At 42.1% G+C, this 17,182-nt stretch overlaps 1 protein-coding gene across 2 annotated transcripts in view; it reads right to left on the reverse strand.

Moving 5' to 3' along the window:
- Nucleotides 1-17,182, reverse strand: part of EEFSEC (eukaryotic elongation factor, selenocysteine-tRNA specific) — a 174,682-nt gene that overhangs the window by 117,926 nt on the left and 39,574 nt on the right. For both annotated transcript variants that reach the window (XM_032210903.1, XM_032210904.1), the window contains exon 2: nucleotides 741-948. In XM_032210903.1, coding sequence (XP_032066794.1) covers nucleotides 741-948 — 208 coding nt within the window. The remainder of the gene's footprint in view (nucleotides 1-740; nucleotides 949-17,182) is intronic.

Here is a 17,182-nt window from a genome sequence, read left to right on the forward strand (position 1 = left end):
AAAATCAATGGGAAGTCAGCAGGAAGTCAGAATTTGCAATCACAATGGAAACCATGAACTCCTGTACTGCTGTTGCTATGCAGCATAGTAACTAGACATGGTACTTTAGGAAAGCATTACTTAGTGATAGAAATTCCAATCCCTGTTAATTTCAGCCCGTTAAGCAAGAACTAACAGTACCCAAAAAAAACCAGCTTATTCCTTGGTCTCAAAGTTTATTTAAGCATCTTTTATGAATAACTTCAATAATAAACTTTAGAAAGTGTAAGTATAGGTCAACCTTCATTTTTACTTCAGTTGACAATCTCAAAAAAAAAAAAAACACCCTCTAGACTGTGAGGAGAGTTAACCTTTGCAGAATCCATGCTGATTTTCTTTCATCAAGACTTATTCCTCTATTCTACCTGATAAAAGCTATCTACTCCTTTGTGGAAGAGGAGTAGGTGTCAGATACTGCACAAAAGAGTGTCAGAAAGACAACAGGTATCTCCCCCCTCACTTTTACTTATGTTCCAAACCACAATTGATTCAACTTCTAACAGATTATCTTTGAGCAACTATGGCTCTCAACAAAAACAAAATGTCTATCTGACTAACATATTCAATTTAAGATTTATTCTAAGGAAGTACACTCAGTTCAAGGAATTTCATCAAAAACTCCTACAGTAAAGTGGCACAGAAAAAAGGGAATGAGAGTAATGCAAAACCTATTATGTAAGCAGGTTGGGCAGATTACTTACTTAGTGTTTTCCAGGGTCTTATGCATTTTCTTCACCATCTTGTCAATGGCAGCTTGCCGCTTACCCTCGGGAAGAAGGTCAATTTTGTTCAAAACTACTATCATCTTTTGGCATGCAATCTGTCCAATCACCAAGCACTCTGCTGACTGAGTCTGCATTCCTTTTGTTATATCTATCACAAGCATCATCAAGTCAATAATCTGAGCACCTGAAAGAAAGGAACAAATTTGTAGGAATCAAAACACATATAATCGTGAATGTTGTGGTGAATATTTCTTATGTCATATTTTTATTTAGAAAAAGATGGTTTGGAAAATACTGTATATTAACGATTCAAGGTGCTTGAACAGTCAGTTCCAAAATTAGGACCAAAATAATCAAAATAAAAAAGCAGAAGTCAAAGTCAAAACTCTAAAAGTCAAGACTCTAAATTTGATATAAAGATCTAGTCTGCAAAGGAAACATTAGAAATGCTAGCTTTTTTAAAAAAATACCTTATTACATATCAGAATCTATTTTTCATACAGATGGGAGGTTGAACAACTAGCCTTGTGGTATAACCCAAACAATCTTGAACTAAATACATTCCAAACCGTAGAAATGGTGGTAGATTTTAGGAGAAACCCTCCTATACTACCACCTCTTACAATACTAGACAACACAGTATCAACAGTAGAGGCATTCAAGCTTCTAGGTTCTATCATATCTCATGACTTAAAATGGACACCTAACATCAAAAACATCATCAAAAAAGCACAACAAAGAATGTTCTTTTTGCACCAACTCAGCAAGCCCAAACTGCCCAAAGAGCTGCTGATTCAGTTCTACAGAGGAATTATTGAGTCTGTCATTTGCACCTCTATAACTGTCTGGTTTGGCTCTGCAACCAAACAAGACAGACACAGACTTCAATGGATAATTAGAATGGCAGAAAAAACAATTGCTACCAACCTGCCTTCCATTGAGGACCTGATTACTGCAAGAATCAAAAAGAGGGCTGTGAAAATATCTACAGACCCCTCACATCTTGGACATAAATTGTTTCAACTTTTATCCTCAAAATGAATCTATCAGAACAACTAGACATAAGGACAGTTTTCCCTTGAATGCCATTACTCTGCTAAACAACTAATTCCCACAACACTGTCAAACTAAGACTGCATTACTATTCTTCTTCTCATCCTTCCTAGTACCTATCTCTTCCCATTTAGGATTAGAACCATGTTGCTTGTATCTCTACAATTTATATCATTTGTTTCTTGTTTGATTTGATTGCTTACTACTAACCTATGACTATCACTAAGTGATTCTTTTTTAAAAGTTTTTCTTTATTTTTAAACAACACAAACAAACAAACAAAAAACATAAAACCATCTTCCATTACAAATTACAGACAGTCGGTTGGTTACAAGATTTCTGTGAATCCCTTCCATAGTCATCACTTACAATTCATATCAAATCACATTATTAAATCAAATATATTTATATACATTACTATTATTGTAGTCTCCTCTTACAATTTAAACAAATTCTCATATCAATCACACACACACACACACACATATATGTATTTGTGCTGATAAATAAATAAAGGGAGACTAGTATAGATCTATTTCAAGCTATTTAGCTCTCATCAGCTAGCCATACCCTTACTGGGATTCGAACCTGTGCTGTATTGCATCTTAGGCAGATGTGTTAACCACTAAGCCACAGAGTTCGACTCCTTATCAGCTGAGCCCCGGCTGGCTTAGTGGTTAACACATCTGCCTAAGATGCAATACAGCACAGGTTCGAATCCCAGTAAGGGTATGGCTAGCTGATGAGAGCTAAATAGCTTAAAATAGATCTATACTAGTCTCCCTTTATTTATTTATCAGCACAAATACACAAATGTAACAAAGGCAACAGTAAAAATGTTGGGTTTCTGTCTGGATGGTCTCTTGTGACAAGCCGATGGACAGAGAATGGAAGTAGTGATCTTCCTCCCATATTTGGGCATACCGGGGGTTGTAACTCTAAATAGATACCTTTCACCCCAGCTCAGCTGATAAGGAGTCGAACTCTGTGGCTTAGTGGTTAACACATCTGCCTAAGATGCAATACAGCACAGGTTCGAATCCCAGTAAGGGTATGGCTAGCTAATGAGAGCTAAATAGCTTGAAATAGATCTATACTAGTCTCCCTTTATTTATTTATCAGCACAAATACACAATGTAACAAAGGCAACAGTAAAAATGTTGGGTTTCTGTTTGGATGGTCTCTTGTGACAAGCCGATGGACAGAGAATGGAAGTAGTGATCTTCCTCCCATATTTGGGCATACCGGGGGTTGTAACTATATCTATCTATCTATCTATCTATCTATATCTATATCTATATCTAATCTATATCTATCTCTATCTCTATCTCTTATCTCTATCTCTATATATCCATATCCATATCCATCTCTCTCCTCTCTCTCTCTCTCTCTCTCTCTATATATATATATATATATATATATATATATATATTTATTTATTTATTTATATTTAAAGTCACAACCCCTGGTATGCCCAAATATTGTGACTTTAAATATATACCTTTCACCCTGGCCTGGCTGATAAGGAGTCGAGCTCTGTAGCTCAATGGTTAACACATCTGCCTAAGAGGCAATAGAGCACAGGTTCGATTCCCAGCAAGGGTATGGCTAGCTGATGAGAGCTAAATAGCTAAATAGCTTGAAATAGATCTATACTAGTCTCCCTTTATTTATTTATCAGCACAAACATAACATAACATAACATAACATAACATAACATACATACATACATACATACATACATACATACATACATACACATATATATATATATATATATATATATATATATATATATATATATATATATAATCAAACTGGCACACACACACAAACACACACACACACATATATATATAGTGTTGTATTTGTGCTGATAAATAAATAAAGATAAATAAATAAATAACTCTATATACATATATATATATATGCATTATTAGCATTATTACTCATTTATTTGACTATAACTATTATCACTCCATTTTATACATAATACTCTAAATCTAACTAAGTTTAACTTAATTTTTATTATAAACTTTCATTACATCAACCTGTGTCCTTCCAATAGTAGTGCAGTCTTATATCTCTTGCCATTTGTAGTATTAATATTTTGGTTGCTTTCTTGGTAAGTCTTGTATGGACTTCTCTTCGCAACTTGTTGCTCATTGTGTATCTTATAAAAACTCGAAACCCTCCATCTGTTCCTTCCATCAGCTTGTCTTTGGTTATCACCGATGCTTCTGTCAAAATTTCTCTCCTTACTTCCATCAAATTTTCTCTCTTTTCTTCTTCTATACTTTGAGGTCTGAGATAGAGTTCCAGTCCATCGATCTCCCCTTTCCATATTCTACTCTTGCCATTTCCAACCACGCTCAATTTACTGTCAGTATCAACAATTTTCTTATCTCTTTGCTCATTTTTTTCTTCACTTTTAGAACTCTGTCTTCAACTTTCATCATTTGATAAGTATCCTCAATTTTTCCATATATTTTTGCTGTTGTGTGTTCTATATTCTCCTTCTCTTCTCAATTTTCTCTCTTGTTACTAATATTTTTTGAATTTCAAACATAATCATTTGCAATGTTAATATTTCTTTTTCATGTTGTGCCATTTTTCCAACTTTCCAAAAACTAACCCATCCAATTTAAAGAGTAGGAAACATTTGTGAAGATTCCTTCCATAAAAAGAAAATAAATTAAAAAAAAAGATAACACACTAAGTTTAACATGGCTTAATCTCTCCGCTTATTCTCTTCTGTCTTCAATTTGAATTTAGCTTTGATTTTTTTGGGGGGGTAGTCTCTTTTCCAATAATAAAATTTCTTCACCAATTTGACACTTTCTCTCCCGCTTTCCTTCTGTTCAGGAGCTGTCCCAACTTCAGCAGTTTCAATGATTGCATCTCTGTCATCGGAAAAAAGAGCTTCTCCTGGATCAATCAGGGATTTTGACATCAGCAGTACATGCTCTTCTCTATCACCGTCTCTACGGGACGGTTTAGGTCCAAAGGGACCGTCCAGCGGCAGAGATATCATATCATCACGACGTCAGTTGCTCCTCCTCCCGCTTATGATTCTTGATGAATGTATTTTTTTTCTTTATGTACACTGAGACCATACGCACCAAAGACAAATTCCTAGTGTATCCAATCACACTTGGCCAATAAAGAATTATATTCTATTCTATTTTAATTCATATGGAGATATTAGAATTACTGATCAGATTTAACAGACCATGAATGTAAATATTTTCATAACTTATGCAAGAAATGCTTGCTACTCTATTCCAAACTCATATTGTTCCTTCTTTCCTTAGTGTGCTATAATTAATGAGGAAGTCTTCAATTAACATAATAGAAAATTATGAACAGATTCCAAATAGACCATAATCTTAAATCAATCTGAAACTTAGAAACAGGCAGAAACGATGGTAAATTCAAAAGTTCCTATCATGAGAGTTTTATGAGTTCATTGGGCAAAATCTAACACACAGCACACCAAAAGTCCAAACCATGATAACTCTAAACTATTGGATTGTGTCCAAACTATGATAAATCCAGCTTGATATTTGGCCTCATATGAGAACTCTGAGTTGATTTGTTCGATGATCCATTTGTTATTTTTCTTGACTATCAAGAGTCTTGTATGCCACGATACAGATTACTCTGAAGAAGTTTCCCCAGCTAAACCAGTGGAATGGCAGCCTCAGAATATATAAAGCCAGGAGTTTATCTGGAAGCTATCAGGAACCTATCAATCTATCAAGGAAGTATATTATCTCTCAAAGTGCAAAGATCAAATACATGACAGTGAGGCTTGGTACAGGTGGCACAGTGGTGGCGCAGGGATTAGAATGCAGTATTGCAGGCTAACTCACTGCTCACTGCTAGGAGTTCAATTCTGACTGATTCAAGGTTGATTAAGCCTTCCATCCTTCCGAGGTTGGTAAAATAAGGACCCAGATTGTTGGGGACAATATGCTGACTCTGTAAACTGCTTAGAGAGGATTGTAAAAGCACTATGAAGTGGTATATAAGTGCTATCACTATTATCCAACTAATCAAGGCCACTGATTATTATACCTTTCTCCTCTTTGATGTTGGGATGAACAGTACAACAAAAAGAGCCTGAAAAAATCAAATGTCTAGGCAGAAAGGCAGAAGACTTAAGACCACAGCTGGTGTCTTCATGCATAATTCCGATGCATGGCCAATATCTAATGAAGTAATGGGTGATTTCAGAAGTCAACTGCTGGTTCAAGAGATGGTGTGTCAAGAAAAAATGGTATTTGTAGACCATAGTCTACACTATCTCAATGTTGGCTTTTGCCAAGTGATGGCCTCCACCTCACAAGGACTGAGAAGCATGTGTTTGGAAGACATCTCACTTGGTTCTATTTCTCTGACAAGCTGAGGGACAAAAAAGGAGAAGTATAACTATCTTCAAATAGCCCAAAACTTCAAGATGCAGTCAGAAAAAGCTAAGGCTTATAATTCAAAATCAAATGAGTTCACAATATCAAAAATAATATTAATCAAAAAGCATGCAGTTTAATAGGCTGAAATATTCCTTCCACATACCAAACAGAAAAACAATTTTTCATTCAACAATTATTCAGAGAATAGAAGTAACTTCTCTTCTTCATCATGGTCCCATGTTTCTGCATCTGCTCCAAGGTGAGATTCACTGGCCTGGTATATCTCCATAAGCTGGAGAGTAAATAGCCACTTTGTGACTGTACATATTCACAAAATCGGATGGCTGTATCATTACGATATTATGCTTGAAGATAATGAGGTGTGGGATAACTTGGCTTTGAACATAAGCAGGGGAACAGAATGCACAAATGACTTGCACTTCATTCTCTATGCTTCTTTGTTATGTCTGAAATGTAATCTGTGCTTTTCCCTCCACACTTAGATGTGCAAGCTCCCGCAGAAAAGGAGCCTGCACATCTCAGATATCCAAGGCATTTTAAAGAAGCACAGAAACTATGAAATATAAAGCATATGGGCTTCCTGTACTTCTCTCATGCTACTAGAAGAAATTCAAAATTAGTTTTAATAAAAACTACTAAATCCACATTTCTCCAGTGCACTGCTCAGAGAGCCCAAATGCTGGGTTAACACAGCCTATCTGCCCTTGGACTGAGTGATGTTTTTCTTGACCACGCCTCCCTTTGCCTGCACATGCTCAATTCGAAAACTCAGTCCGCCCGAGTTAGGGCTGTTTTGGGAGAGCTCCAGTCTAAGAGCAGAAAGGCTGGAAAAAGTTTCCCAATTTGGACCACGTTTAAATTCTCAGATAGAGGAAATCACGCTTCTACATCAGGTCTGTCTATTTGCCTCCAGTGAGGCTTCCGTCGCTTTAAGAGAAGGGCTGCCGGGTTTTCCCTGCTGTTGCTAATTGCAAGCACTGCAGGGGGTTGGAAAGGCTTGCACAGCGGGGGCTGGCTAGCAAGGGAGCAATTAGTGGGATAAACCAAGTTCCCTGTTGGAACAGGGGCGTCCCAGGGGGAGGAAAAGTCCAGCAAGGCTCTGAGAAGGCTCTAAAGCAGGTGAGCCGGATTGCTAGGATTCCCTCGCCTGCTCCATTTTGCCCGGCAACAGCAGCGACGGCTGGAGCCTTCGCGCGCCTTTCAGGGCTGGAAAGAGCGGGAAGCGGCTGCGTGCGCACCCCCGCCATTTTGGATTGCTCCGACTCACTGGGCAGAGCGGCAGAGCTCAGAGCTCAGTGCGAGGAACAAGGCAGCAAGAAGAGCCCAGCCAGCCAACGGAGCCTCAGCGAGCCCTCAACGACTGCAGAACGCCGCGGGGAGGCTGGGGGCTAGTCTGGGAAGCCAGCTGGTCTCTCCCTCCGGAAAATAAGCTAAGTCTCGGGGAACCGAGGGCGGTGGGAGGAAGGAAATCCGACCCCAAGGCGGCCCTTCCCTCCTGGAGATTCTGCCAGCGCTTTTGGACTGCAAAGGCCAGCGCGTGCCCACCCCAACTCCAGCTATCTTCCAGGCCTCGTGGGGACCTGAAATGGCTGAGGAATGCAGGGAGGCCTTAGGGGATCAGGTGGGGCCCTCCAGCAAGCGCTGCAAGCTGGATCCCTCTGTAAATAAAGGCAAAGGGCACAAAGGCTCACTTGAAAGGTCTTCTCCAAGAGCCACAGTGGATCCCAGGGAGGTTTCAAGGCCCCTTCAGCCAGAACCTAGCCCAGACCGTCACAGCAGGGAGTCAGCTTCCCCTGATCGTGAGGCCCAATCCCCCGGGGACAGTGAATTCTTGTCTGGGGATAACTATGCATCCAGGGATCCATCTCCTGAAGCATCTTGGGGGTACCCCGACTCCCCTAGCTCCTCCATCGGAGAGGAACGAGATTCTGTCCAGAATTCCCCCTTTGGGAAGGGTGGATCCAGCTCAGGCAGGCCTAGCCGTCGCAGGCCCAGTAAGCAAAAGAAAAAAAGGGGAAAAAGTCCTGCTCTTTCGGATGAAATGAGGGAGGTAATTGCCTTAGCCATCTCCCAAGGGATAGCTGAAGGCATTAAGCGCAAGGGCTCTCGCAAGGGCAAGGCCCCAAAGGAGAAACGCAAACCTAGGGCCTCCACCTCTAAGCAGCCTGTATCCTCTCCATCTTCAAGCCCCTCTCACTCTGGGTTATCAAGTTCTGAGCAGGAAGAAGGGGAGATTTTCGCCCTTTCCGAAGACGAAAACCCCACCCCTGACAAGCCAAAATTCTCTGGCCTGTTTCAACCGTCATTATTCAAGTCTATCTTGCACAAAGCCATGACGGCCACAGAGTTAGGCCCCACTTCCAGACCTGAGGCCTCTCAGGCTTCCACTTCCAAGGATCTTAAGCATGGGTTGTTCAAAGAGACAGTAGAAACTCCCGAGGTTATTCCTGTGCCAGACCTATTTATGGACGCGGTACAGCGCCAGTGGCTACAGCCGGGCACCCTGACCAACCCCAGTGGGGGGGATAGAACTCTATATGCAGTAGAAGATAAAATGGAGGAAATCCTCAAATTCCCAGAAGTAGATGCCCCAGTCGTGTCTCTGACTTCCAATTCCAACCTGCCAGCTGAGCTCCTAGAGGGACTTAAGGCAGAAGATAAGAGGTCGGAAAAGGCATGTCAGAAAACACACATGGCGTCTGCCTGGGCCATCAAGGCATCCACCTCTGCCTCCTTTTTTATTAGGGCCACCCTATTCTGGCTGCGCCAACTCAGGTCCAGACCCCCGCCCAGGAAATCTAGGTGGCGCCATGAGCTAACCAAGATTATTACCGCTGTCGAGTATTCGGCGGATGCCACCTTGACAGCAGCAAAATTCTCTTCCAGAGCTCTAGCTTCCAATATCACCTCCCGCCGCCTCCTATGGCTCAGGCACTGGCAGGCCGAAATGAAGGCTAAATGGAAGCTGGCATCGGCCCCATTTAAAGGGGGCTTTCTGTTTGGAGAGGCCCTGGACAAGTTTGTCACCGAAACCAAGGACAAACGCAAGATCCTTCCGGCAACCTTTAAAAGGGGTGACCGGAAAGGGGCGGGGTCCTTTCGTAAGAGACCCTACAGGAGCCAGGAAACAGGGCAATCTTCTCACCCTTCCTCCTATCAGAGGCCCTTTCAGGCAGGGGGGGATAGGCACCAAGACAGATCCTTCGGGGCTCGTGCCAACCAATCCCAGTCTTCCTTTCGGAGACCATTCCGAGGAGGAGGAAACAACAGTGGTGGATCCCGGCCCTTTCGTAAGGGAAAGTGACGGTCACAGGGATCCCCCCATCGGGGGTCGGCTACGGCTGTATGCCGACAGGTGGGAGGAGATAACATCGGACAAGTGGGTCCTCAACACCATTCGCAAGGGCCTTCTCCTGGACTTCCTATCCTTTCCCCAAAGAAAGTTTATCCACTGCCCTACCCCCAGGAACCCAGAAAAGAGGGAACGCATGAGGGCAGAAATCTGCTATCTCCTAGAGATAGAGGCGATAGAGCCAGTCCCCAGGGATCAGCAGGGGAGGGGCTTCTATTCGATCCTCTTCCTAGTGCCCCAAAGTTCAGGGGGGTGGAGGGCCATCTTGGACCTCAAGAGCCTAAATCAGCATCTGGCTTACAAGAGGTTCAAGATGCAGTCACTCCACTCCATCCTGGGCTGTGTGAGGGAGGGGGACCTATTGACATCAATAGATCTCAAAGAGGCCTACCTGCATGTCCCCATCCATGTGGCCCACAGGCGGTTCCTGAGGTTCTACGCGGAAGGGAAGCATTTCCAGTACAGGGCTCTTCCCTTCGGGCTATCATCTGCACCCAGAACATTCACCAAAATTCTGGCAGTGCTAGCGGCTCATCTCCGCAACCATCCGGTTCGTCTGGAATGTTATTTAGACGACATAATCATTCACTCTCTCACCACCAAGCAGGCACACCGCGATGTTTCTCTAACTGTGCAGACCCTGCAGTACCATGGCTTCTCTGTCAACATGGAGAAGAGCCAGTTCCGACCATCCACCTGTATACAGCACCTGGGTGCGGTCATCAACTCCACCTCCTGCCAGGTATGTCTTTCGCCAGACCGGCTGTCGAACCTGAGACGCAGAGTGAAGCACTGCAGCCTTGCCAGGTCGGTACCCATCATTCAGCTGTCCCAGCTCCTAGGGATAATGATCTCGTGCCTGGGGGTGGTTCCCTGGGCTCGCCTTCACGCCAGGGAGCTGCAGTGGTTTCTGCTGCCAGTGCAGAGGGCCAGGAACAGCAACTCACTCAGGCGGGTTCGGCTCCCACGAAAGGTGATCCGGTCTCTGGCATGGTGGAGGTCCAAGGCAGTCAGGAAGGGCTGCCTGTTCAAGGAGCCGGAGAGACTAGTTGTCACCACGGATGCCAGCCTCCTGGGGTGGGGCGCCCACTGTCAGGGCCACCTAGCCCAAGGCCGATGGACTCAGAGGGAGGCCGCCCACAGCATCAATTGGCTGGAACTGAGGGCAGCTCGCCTAGCGCTGAGAAAGTTCGCATCTCTAGTAAGAGGGGCTCATGTACTGTTGATGACAGACAATGTGGCGACAAAAGCGCACATAAACCGGCAAGGGGGCACTCGATCAAAGGCCCTCATGCTCGAGGCAGAAGCGCTGGGCAGGTGGGCGGAACGTCATCTGGCTTCTCTCAGTGCAGATCACATCTCCGGCGTAAGCAACCGGGAAGCAGACTGGCTGAGCCGCCAACGCATCGACCACTCGGAGTGGCGCCTGCACCCGGACCTGTTCCAGCAGATCGTGAGGAGGTTCGGCAAGCCACAGGTAGACCTGTTTGCCACACACAACAACACACAGCTCCCACGCTTCTTCAGTCGCTACCACTCGCCCCAGGCGGAGGGAACAAATGCTCTGAGGTCAGCGTGGTCTCAGGGACTTCTGTATGCCTTCCCTCCACTTCCGCTCATCCCTCAAGTGGTGAACAAGCTCCTGACCGAAAAGGCAGACCTCATTCTGGTGGCTCCCTTCTGGCCCAGAAGGCCCTGGTACGCAGACCTGGTCAGCCTCTCAGTTCAAAGACCTTGGAGAATCCCCCGGGACAAGATTGCCCTCAGCCAGGGGGCCATCATCCATCCGGAGCCCCAGTGGCTGCAGCTAGCCGTTTAGCACTTGAAGGGGAGCTCCTGAGAAAGCAAAAATTCTCTGACCAGGTCATTCGAACAATCCAAGCGTCCAGGAAGCCCTCTACGACTAGAATCTACGATGCCACCTGGGCCGCCTTCTCACGGTGGTGCAAGACTAGGAACATAGAGGCCTCCTCAGCCTCGATCCCCCAGACCCTAGACTTTTTGCAAGAGGGTCTGGATAAGGGCCTTGCAGTCAGCACCCTCAGACGCCAGGTTGCAGCGTTGTCTACCATCCTGGCAAAGGGCTCCTCTCGCTCGCTGAGTCAGCTCCCCCAGATCAAGAGCTTTCTCAAGGGAGCAGCGAACATCAGCCCTCCAACTGTTCACCGGTATCCGTCATGGGATCTTCCATTTGTGCTTAAGGCCCTGACCAAAGCCCCATTTGAGCCTTTAAAAAAGACCAGTCTGCGCTACCTCACCATCAAAACCGCTTTCGTGGTGGCCATTACATCCGCTCGCAGGGTAGCCGAGCTTGCTGCGCTCTCTGTCAGGGAGGATTTGTGCGTAGTTCACCCGGACAGAGTAATATTGAGACTTGATCCGTCATTTGCTCCGAAAATTAACTCCCTGTTTCACAGGACTCAAGAACTTATTTTGCCCAACTTCTGTCCCCATCCTTCTCACCCTAAGGAGCGTGAGTGGAACAAGCTGGACGTGAGACGGGCCGTGCGCACGTATGTAAAGAGAACAAAGGACTACCGCCGGTCAGAGGCTTTCTTTGTCTCCTTCCTCCCTGCGTCCCTGGGCCGCAAGGTCTCCTCTCACACTGTGGGACGTTGGCTACGTGCTTGCATCAAACTGGCATAGGAGCACCAGGGCAAGACGGCTCAGAGACGAATCACCGCTCACTCCACCAGGAGTGCTGCAATGTCTGCAGCCTGGGCAACCCAGGCCTCTATCCTAGACATTTGTAGAGCGGCCACCTGGGCTTCCCCCACGGCCTTTATTAGAAACTATAAGATTGACACCTTTGCCTCAGCCGAAGCCTCCTTTGGCAGAAGAGTATTACAAAGAGTGGCTGAAATGCCAGAGGCTTCGGCGCTTCCCCACCCTGGGACTCAATAGCTTGGGCATGTCCCAGCATTTGGGCTCTCTGAGCAGTGCACTGGAGAAAGACCGTTGGCTTACCTGAACGGTCGTTCTCGGGGCACTGCGAAGAGAGCCCAAACCCACCCGGGTGTTAGTATTGAACGATGTGGCTGTATTGACTGTAATTGATTACAGGACGGTTCCTTCGTTTTCGAATTGAGCATGTGCAGGCAAAGGGAGGCGTGGTCAAGAAAAACATCACTCAGTCCACAGCAGATAGGCTGTGTTAGCCCAGCATTTGGGCTCTCTTCGCAGTGCCCCGAGAACGACCGTTCAGGTAAGCCAACGGTCTTTCACCCCATAGATTTATTTAGCTGAAAGAACTTATATATTTGGCAATTAGTAGTGTGTAGAAATTTCTTAAGACATACTTTTATGTTTTTTTTCATCAGAACATTTAAGAAAAGTGCAAAATCGAATTCCAATTTACATATTAAGTCAGGAAGGATTCATTAGTTCATATTAAAACACTAATCAAATGACCTATCTAGGTCCACAACATAACAAAACTTTAGAAGCCATCAAACACAAAGATTCTTACTTCTGACATTGTATTTCATAAGCACTTCCCGATATTCATGCTATATGTGGTTACTTAAATCAACCTGTGGATTTTGCACTTCCCGCTCCAGCAGAGTTAGCCACTCTGTTTGCCCTTAATTGTCTTCATTTTTTTTAATGTTTTCTGACATTCATTTTAACCCAGCTATTAACTGAAACTTATGCCATACTGAAGCAAAAATAAAAGATGAAATTTGTAAATTAAGGCAAGCAGATTGAAGTGTTATGCATTTCCAGAATAGAGGTGAATTTTTAGAACAAAAATTAATTGATTCCATGACTCTCTTCTTAGTCTGTAATACCTGTTTATATTTTGTCTTGAAGGGCAGGAGATCCTGGGTTGAATAAGAACAAGGATCTTTTTTATATTTCTTAAAGCAAGAAAGCAGTTGTTTCTTGGCTGCATGGCGTTTGCTATCAAGCCAAGGATGGTTAAAAAAGGATTCCTGTTAACACTAGATAGACAAGTAAAGAGAATTGGTTGAAGGAGCTGAACAAGTTGAGGACTCCAAAGACACTGATAAGGGCAGACACATCCATAACAAACTTAGCCTCGTTTGTTTAATTATCATTCTTCTATGTTCTGGCTTAGTTAAGAACAAACAAGGAGTGAAGATACTATTATTAATATCAGGGTGAACATTTGGCATTCTGTGGGTATCAAAGACAGCAGAGCTGAGCAAAGGAGTTACCCTTCCATAATGGAAAACTGATTGGGATTTCAAATCCTTTTAAAATGAAAAGGATTTCATTTTATGCAACACGTGTGGTATATAGATTGCTTAAAAGGCAGTAAAATTCATTAAATGCCAGGCATGCTTGAGAGTCATTCAACCATGCACAAATCTATTTGCCAGTGGCAGCAATGCGAAAACTGCCCCAAAGAAGTTACAATTGCTCTTCTATAGATCCAGTGACTGGAATTGAGGCCAGGCAAAGATAAATGAAGAAAAACTTGATTTAATTGCAAGGAACAGGTCAGCTTTGATGAGGTAACTTCTTTGAGTACTTACACACTTCCATCAATAATTAGACCTTTATTGGCTTACAATTTACTGTTCTTTTGCCCTAAGGGATGTCGCTTCACTAGATTGTCTATTTGAGCACGAGCTTCAATAAAGGCAGGGAAACTCTCTGTGTGCTTTTGTGCAGAGACTTCCAAATCATTTTTCAACAGATCTAAATTATTTTTAGAGGTGCTAATTGCTCAAACATTGAAATAACAGTTTTAGTTATGGCAAACATTGTTTTGCCATAAATTTGGTTGTGCCATCTCATACTGGCAGTTTTTCCCAGTCCTTGTGCTCTGCAATCTATTCTATTGAAAAGTTATATAAATGTGTTTCCTCATTTGGAATTAGAAACTAGGCTTCTCTTCTAGCAACTGTTTTCCAAAAATCTTCAAACCAGTCTTGTTAATGCATTAGATTAAATGCTTTTAATGTATTAAATGAATCAATTCTATGCTTTCACCTTCACTCTTCTAGCACCAGATTCTATACCTCAGGAATGATCCGAATCCTAGCCCTGTTATATTCCCTTCCCTTCTTATCTCAGATTTCATCCTTCAACCCATTGCTTCTAAAATATAATGTACAATGAATCATAGTTTCTGTGTGATTGGAAGAAATAGTCTTAGTGTTTTTATAACAATGGCCTCAGAATTGGAAATAAAAATGCCACTTTGAAACATTAAAAGTGTCCCCAAAATGCTGTATCATACTGCATATAGAAAATACAGTAAGCAATAGTACTTTCCAAAAAAGCAACTGAGTAAAAATACATAAATGTTTATCTTTATAAGTAAATGGTAAGTTTACTAATGTCAACTTCCACAGCCAGTATTTCTTAGACAGTGTTGGGCTTCAGGATTTAGGGCCGTAATCTACAGAACAGAGTTCTTGATATTTCTCCGGCATCTGTGGTTGAAGATGTCAGTGGTTGGGGAAACATCAGGAAATCTGTTCTCTAGATTATAGTCCTGAAGCTCAAAACCGCCCAAATGCAGGGTCATTTTAACAAAATGAACAGCTCAAGAATATAAGATTAACTCAGAAGCTAATTATTCTCTGGGATTTATTCCTTGGAAGGAATGTGAAAGATAGACTTATTCTTAGCAAGGTGTGCATAGTATAACTGCCTTACATTATATGTAGACTTCAAGACAGCGTTTGATAAAAAGCTGAATCAGGCCTGACAATGCCAGAGGAAGCCTATTTCGACTGTCAAAGCCCTCTCCCAGTGCACCCCATCTCCTTGTGAACCAAGAATAGTCTTTTCTTCAAGACTAAGTCAGGAAGATATCACTCTGTACCTGGTTCAAAAAAAGAAATCCACTTTCTTTCTCAGTACACAGAAATATACCCTCTCTATAACCCACTGAAGATGAAAAATCATCTGATGAGAAATAGAAAAACTCCGTTTTCTCAGAAGTAAATGTAGAAATATGCATATTTCATCATTGACCCATAGGTTCCTGATGCATGCTTTAAGAGTTTCAAAAAAATAAAAGCTTCTAAGAAACTCCAAACAAGATGACTGATTTCTCAGTACCTATGTTTCTCAAGAAAAGTGGTACATAATTATCAAAGAATTTGCTTATGAGGCAAATTAGCTTGTTTTGCTCTGAAGGATTAAAATAGGGCAACATTAACCATGGAAGAATATTTATGTTTAAATTTCTGTATACAAAAGGAGTCAATCATAGGAATTTATTTTTAAATCATTTCACTTAAAAGACTATCTAATCAACATCAAATAAAAATAACACAATTATGTTATTTCAATATATAATTGAAACTTTTTTACAATCACTGTGGACTATACATTTACAGATAGTATCTCTTATCACACTTCTTTTATTTCTCACAACTCAAGAACTTTTAATAATTCTATAAGTTTGCTGCACACAATTTAAACAGTTAAATTATAAATTCTACGTATGACTTGTGTGTTCGGGTATTTTTATAAGTGAATATGAACACCAAAGATGAATTTTCAGCTACTCAGTTCAAAGCTTATGAACTGTTGCCCCCTAAAAAATAAAAATAAAACCAAAAAGGTGCCTTAAGCTTGGCACATGATCATACTAGTCCATCAGTATCTATCAATATCAAAAACTGTAGAGGCCTTGATCTTGAAACACAATAAAAACTTAGCAAGAAGAGGAAAAAGGAAGACGGTCCAAATGAGAATGAGTTAAGAGGTTACACATGTCATAAGAGAATAGTAAATACGGCATTTTATTTGTCTCTTTAAACTACTGCTACCAGTTAAGTTTGATTATTTGGATCACTTCACAGAAACAGCCCAACTCTTGCACTGAATTACAGAAAAAGTAATTTAATATATAGACGCAAAGTAATGTTGAACCACGGGCTACAATGAGTTACCATGTTTTAGAAAACTAAATAACATTTCATCAAATATATTTAAAATACATGTGTACACAGATGTGTGTTCACATTTGTTTGTGTCCTTGTGTGATTTTTACCATGTTAGGATTTCCTCTTAGCCCAGAAGAGAAAAATCTGCTGTTCTCAAGTATCACTGCTATTTGGGGGTAGAGCTGTTTTAATATGTACTTCCCATTCTGGGGAAGAGGAAATTCTTCAATTAATAAACCGGGTGGACTGAGGCGAGTTTTAAAAGGTTTAATCAATTTCATCTGCACTTAGGATAAAAAGACTGATTATTCTCCTCTTTTCCCCCTCCACACTAAACTTTAAAAAAAAAAAAAAATCATAAAATAAATATTTTATTTTAAATTCTTTGAGATTAATATCTCCTGTTTCAGGAAATATTGTCTGTTTCATGCAGTGAGTATGAAACTTCCTTCTGTGACCCCACTCTTAACATTTTTTTGTGCTTTTTAAAATTCCTATTCTGAAGCATGTAAATTATTCTCCACTTCTTACATAGTAACACCTTGGGAGAAACTATAAGCAATTCAGGATTTTTGTAGGTATCTCTAAGGAAATGACGGGGTGAACACTGAAGTTTTTTTCCTGACTATGCAAACCTTCAAAATCCCACATTAAAGAGAAAGGACCAAAAGTGCACGAACTATACAAGAGAAAGAAAAAAAG

The sequence above is a fragment of the Thamnophis elegans genome, chromosome 2, assembly GCF_009769535.1.
Source record: "Thamnophis elegans isolate rThaEle1 chromosome 2, rThaEle1.pri, whole genome shotgun sequence".
NCBI classification, from domain to species: domain Eukaryota; kingdom Metazoa; phylum Chordata; class Lepidosauria; order Squamata; family Colubridae; genus Thamnophis; species Thamnophis elegans.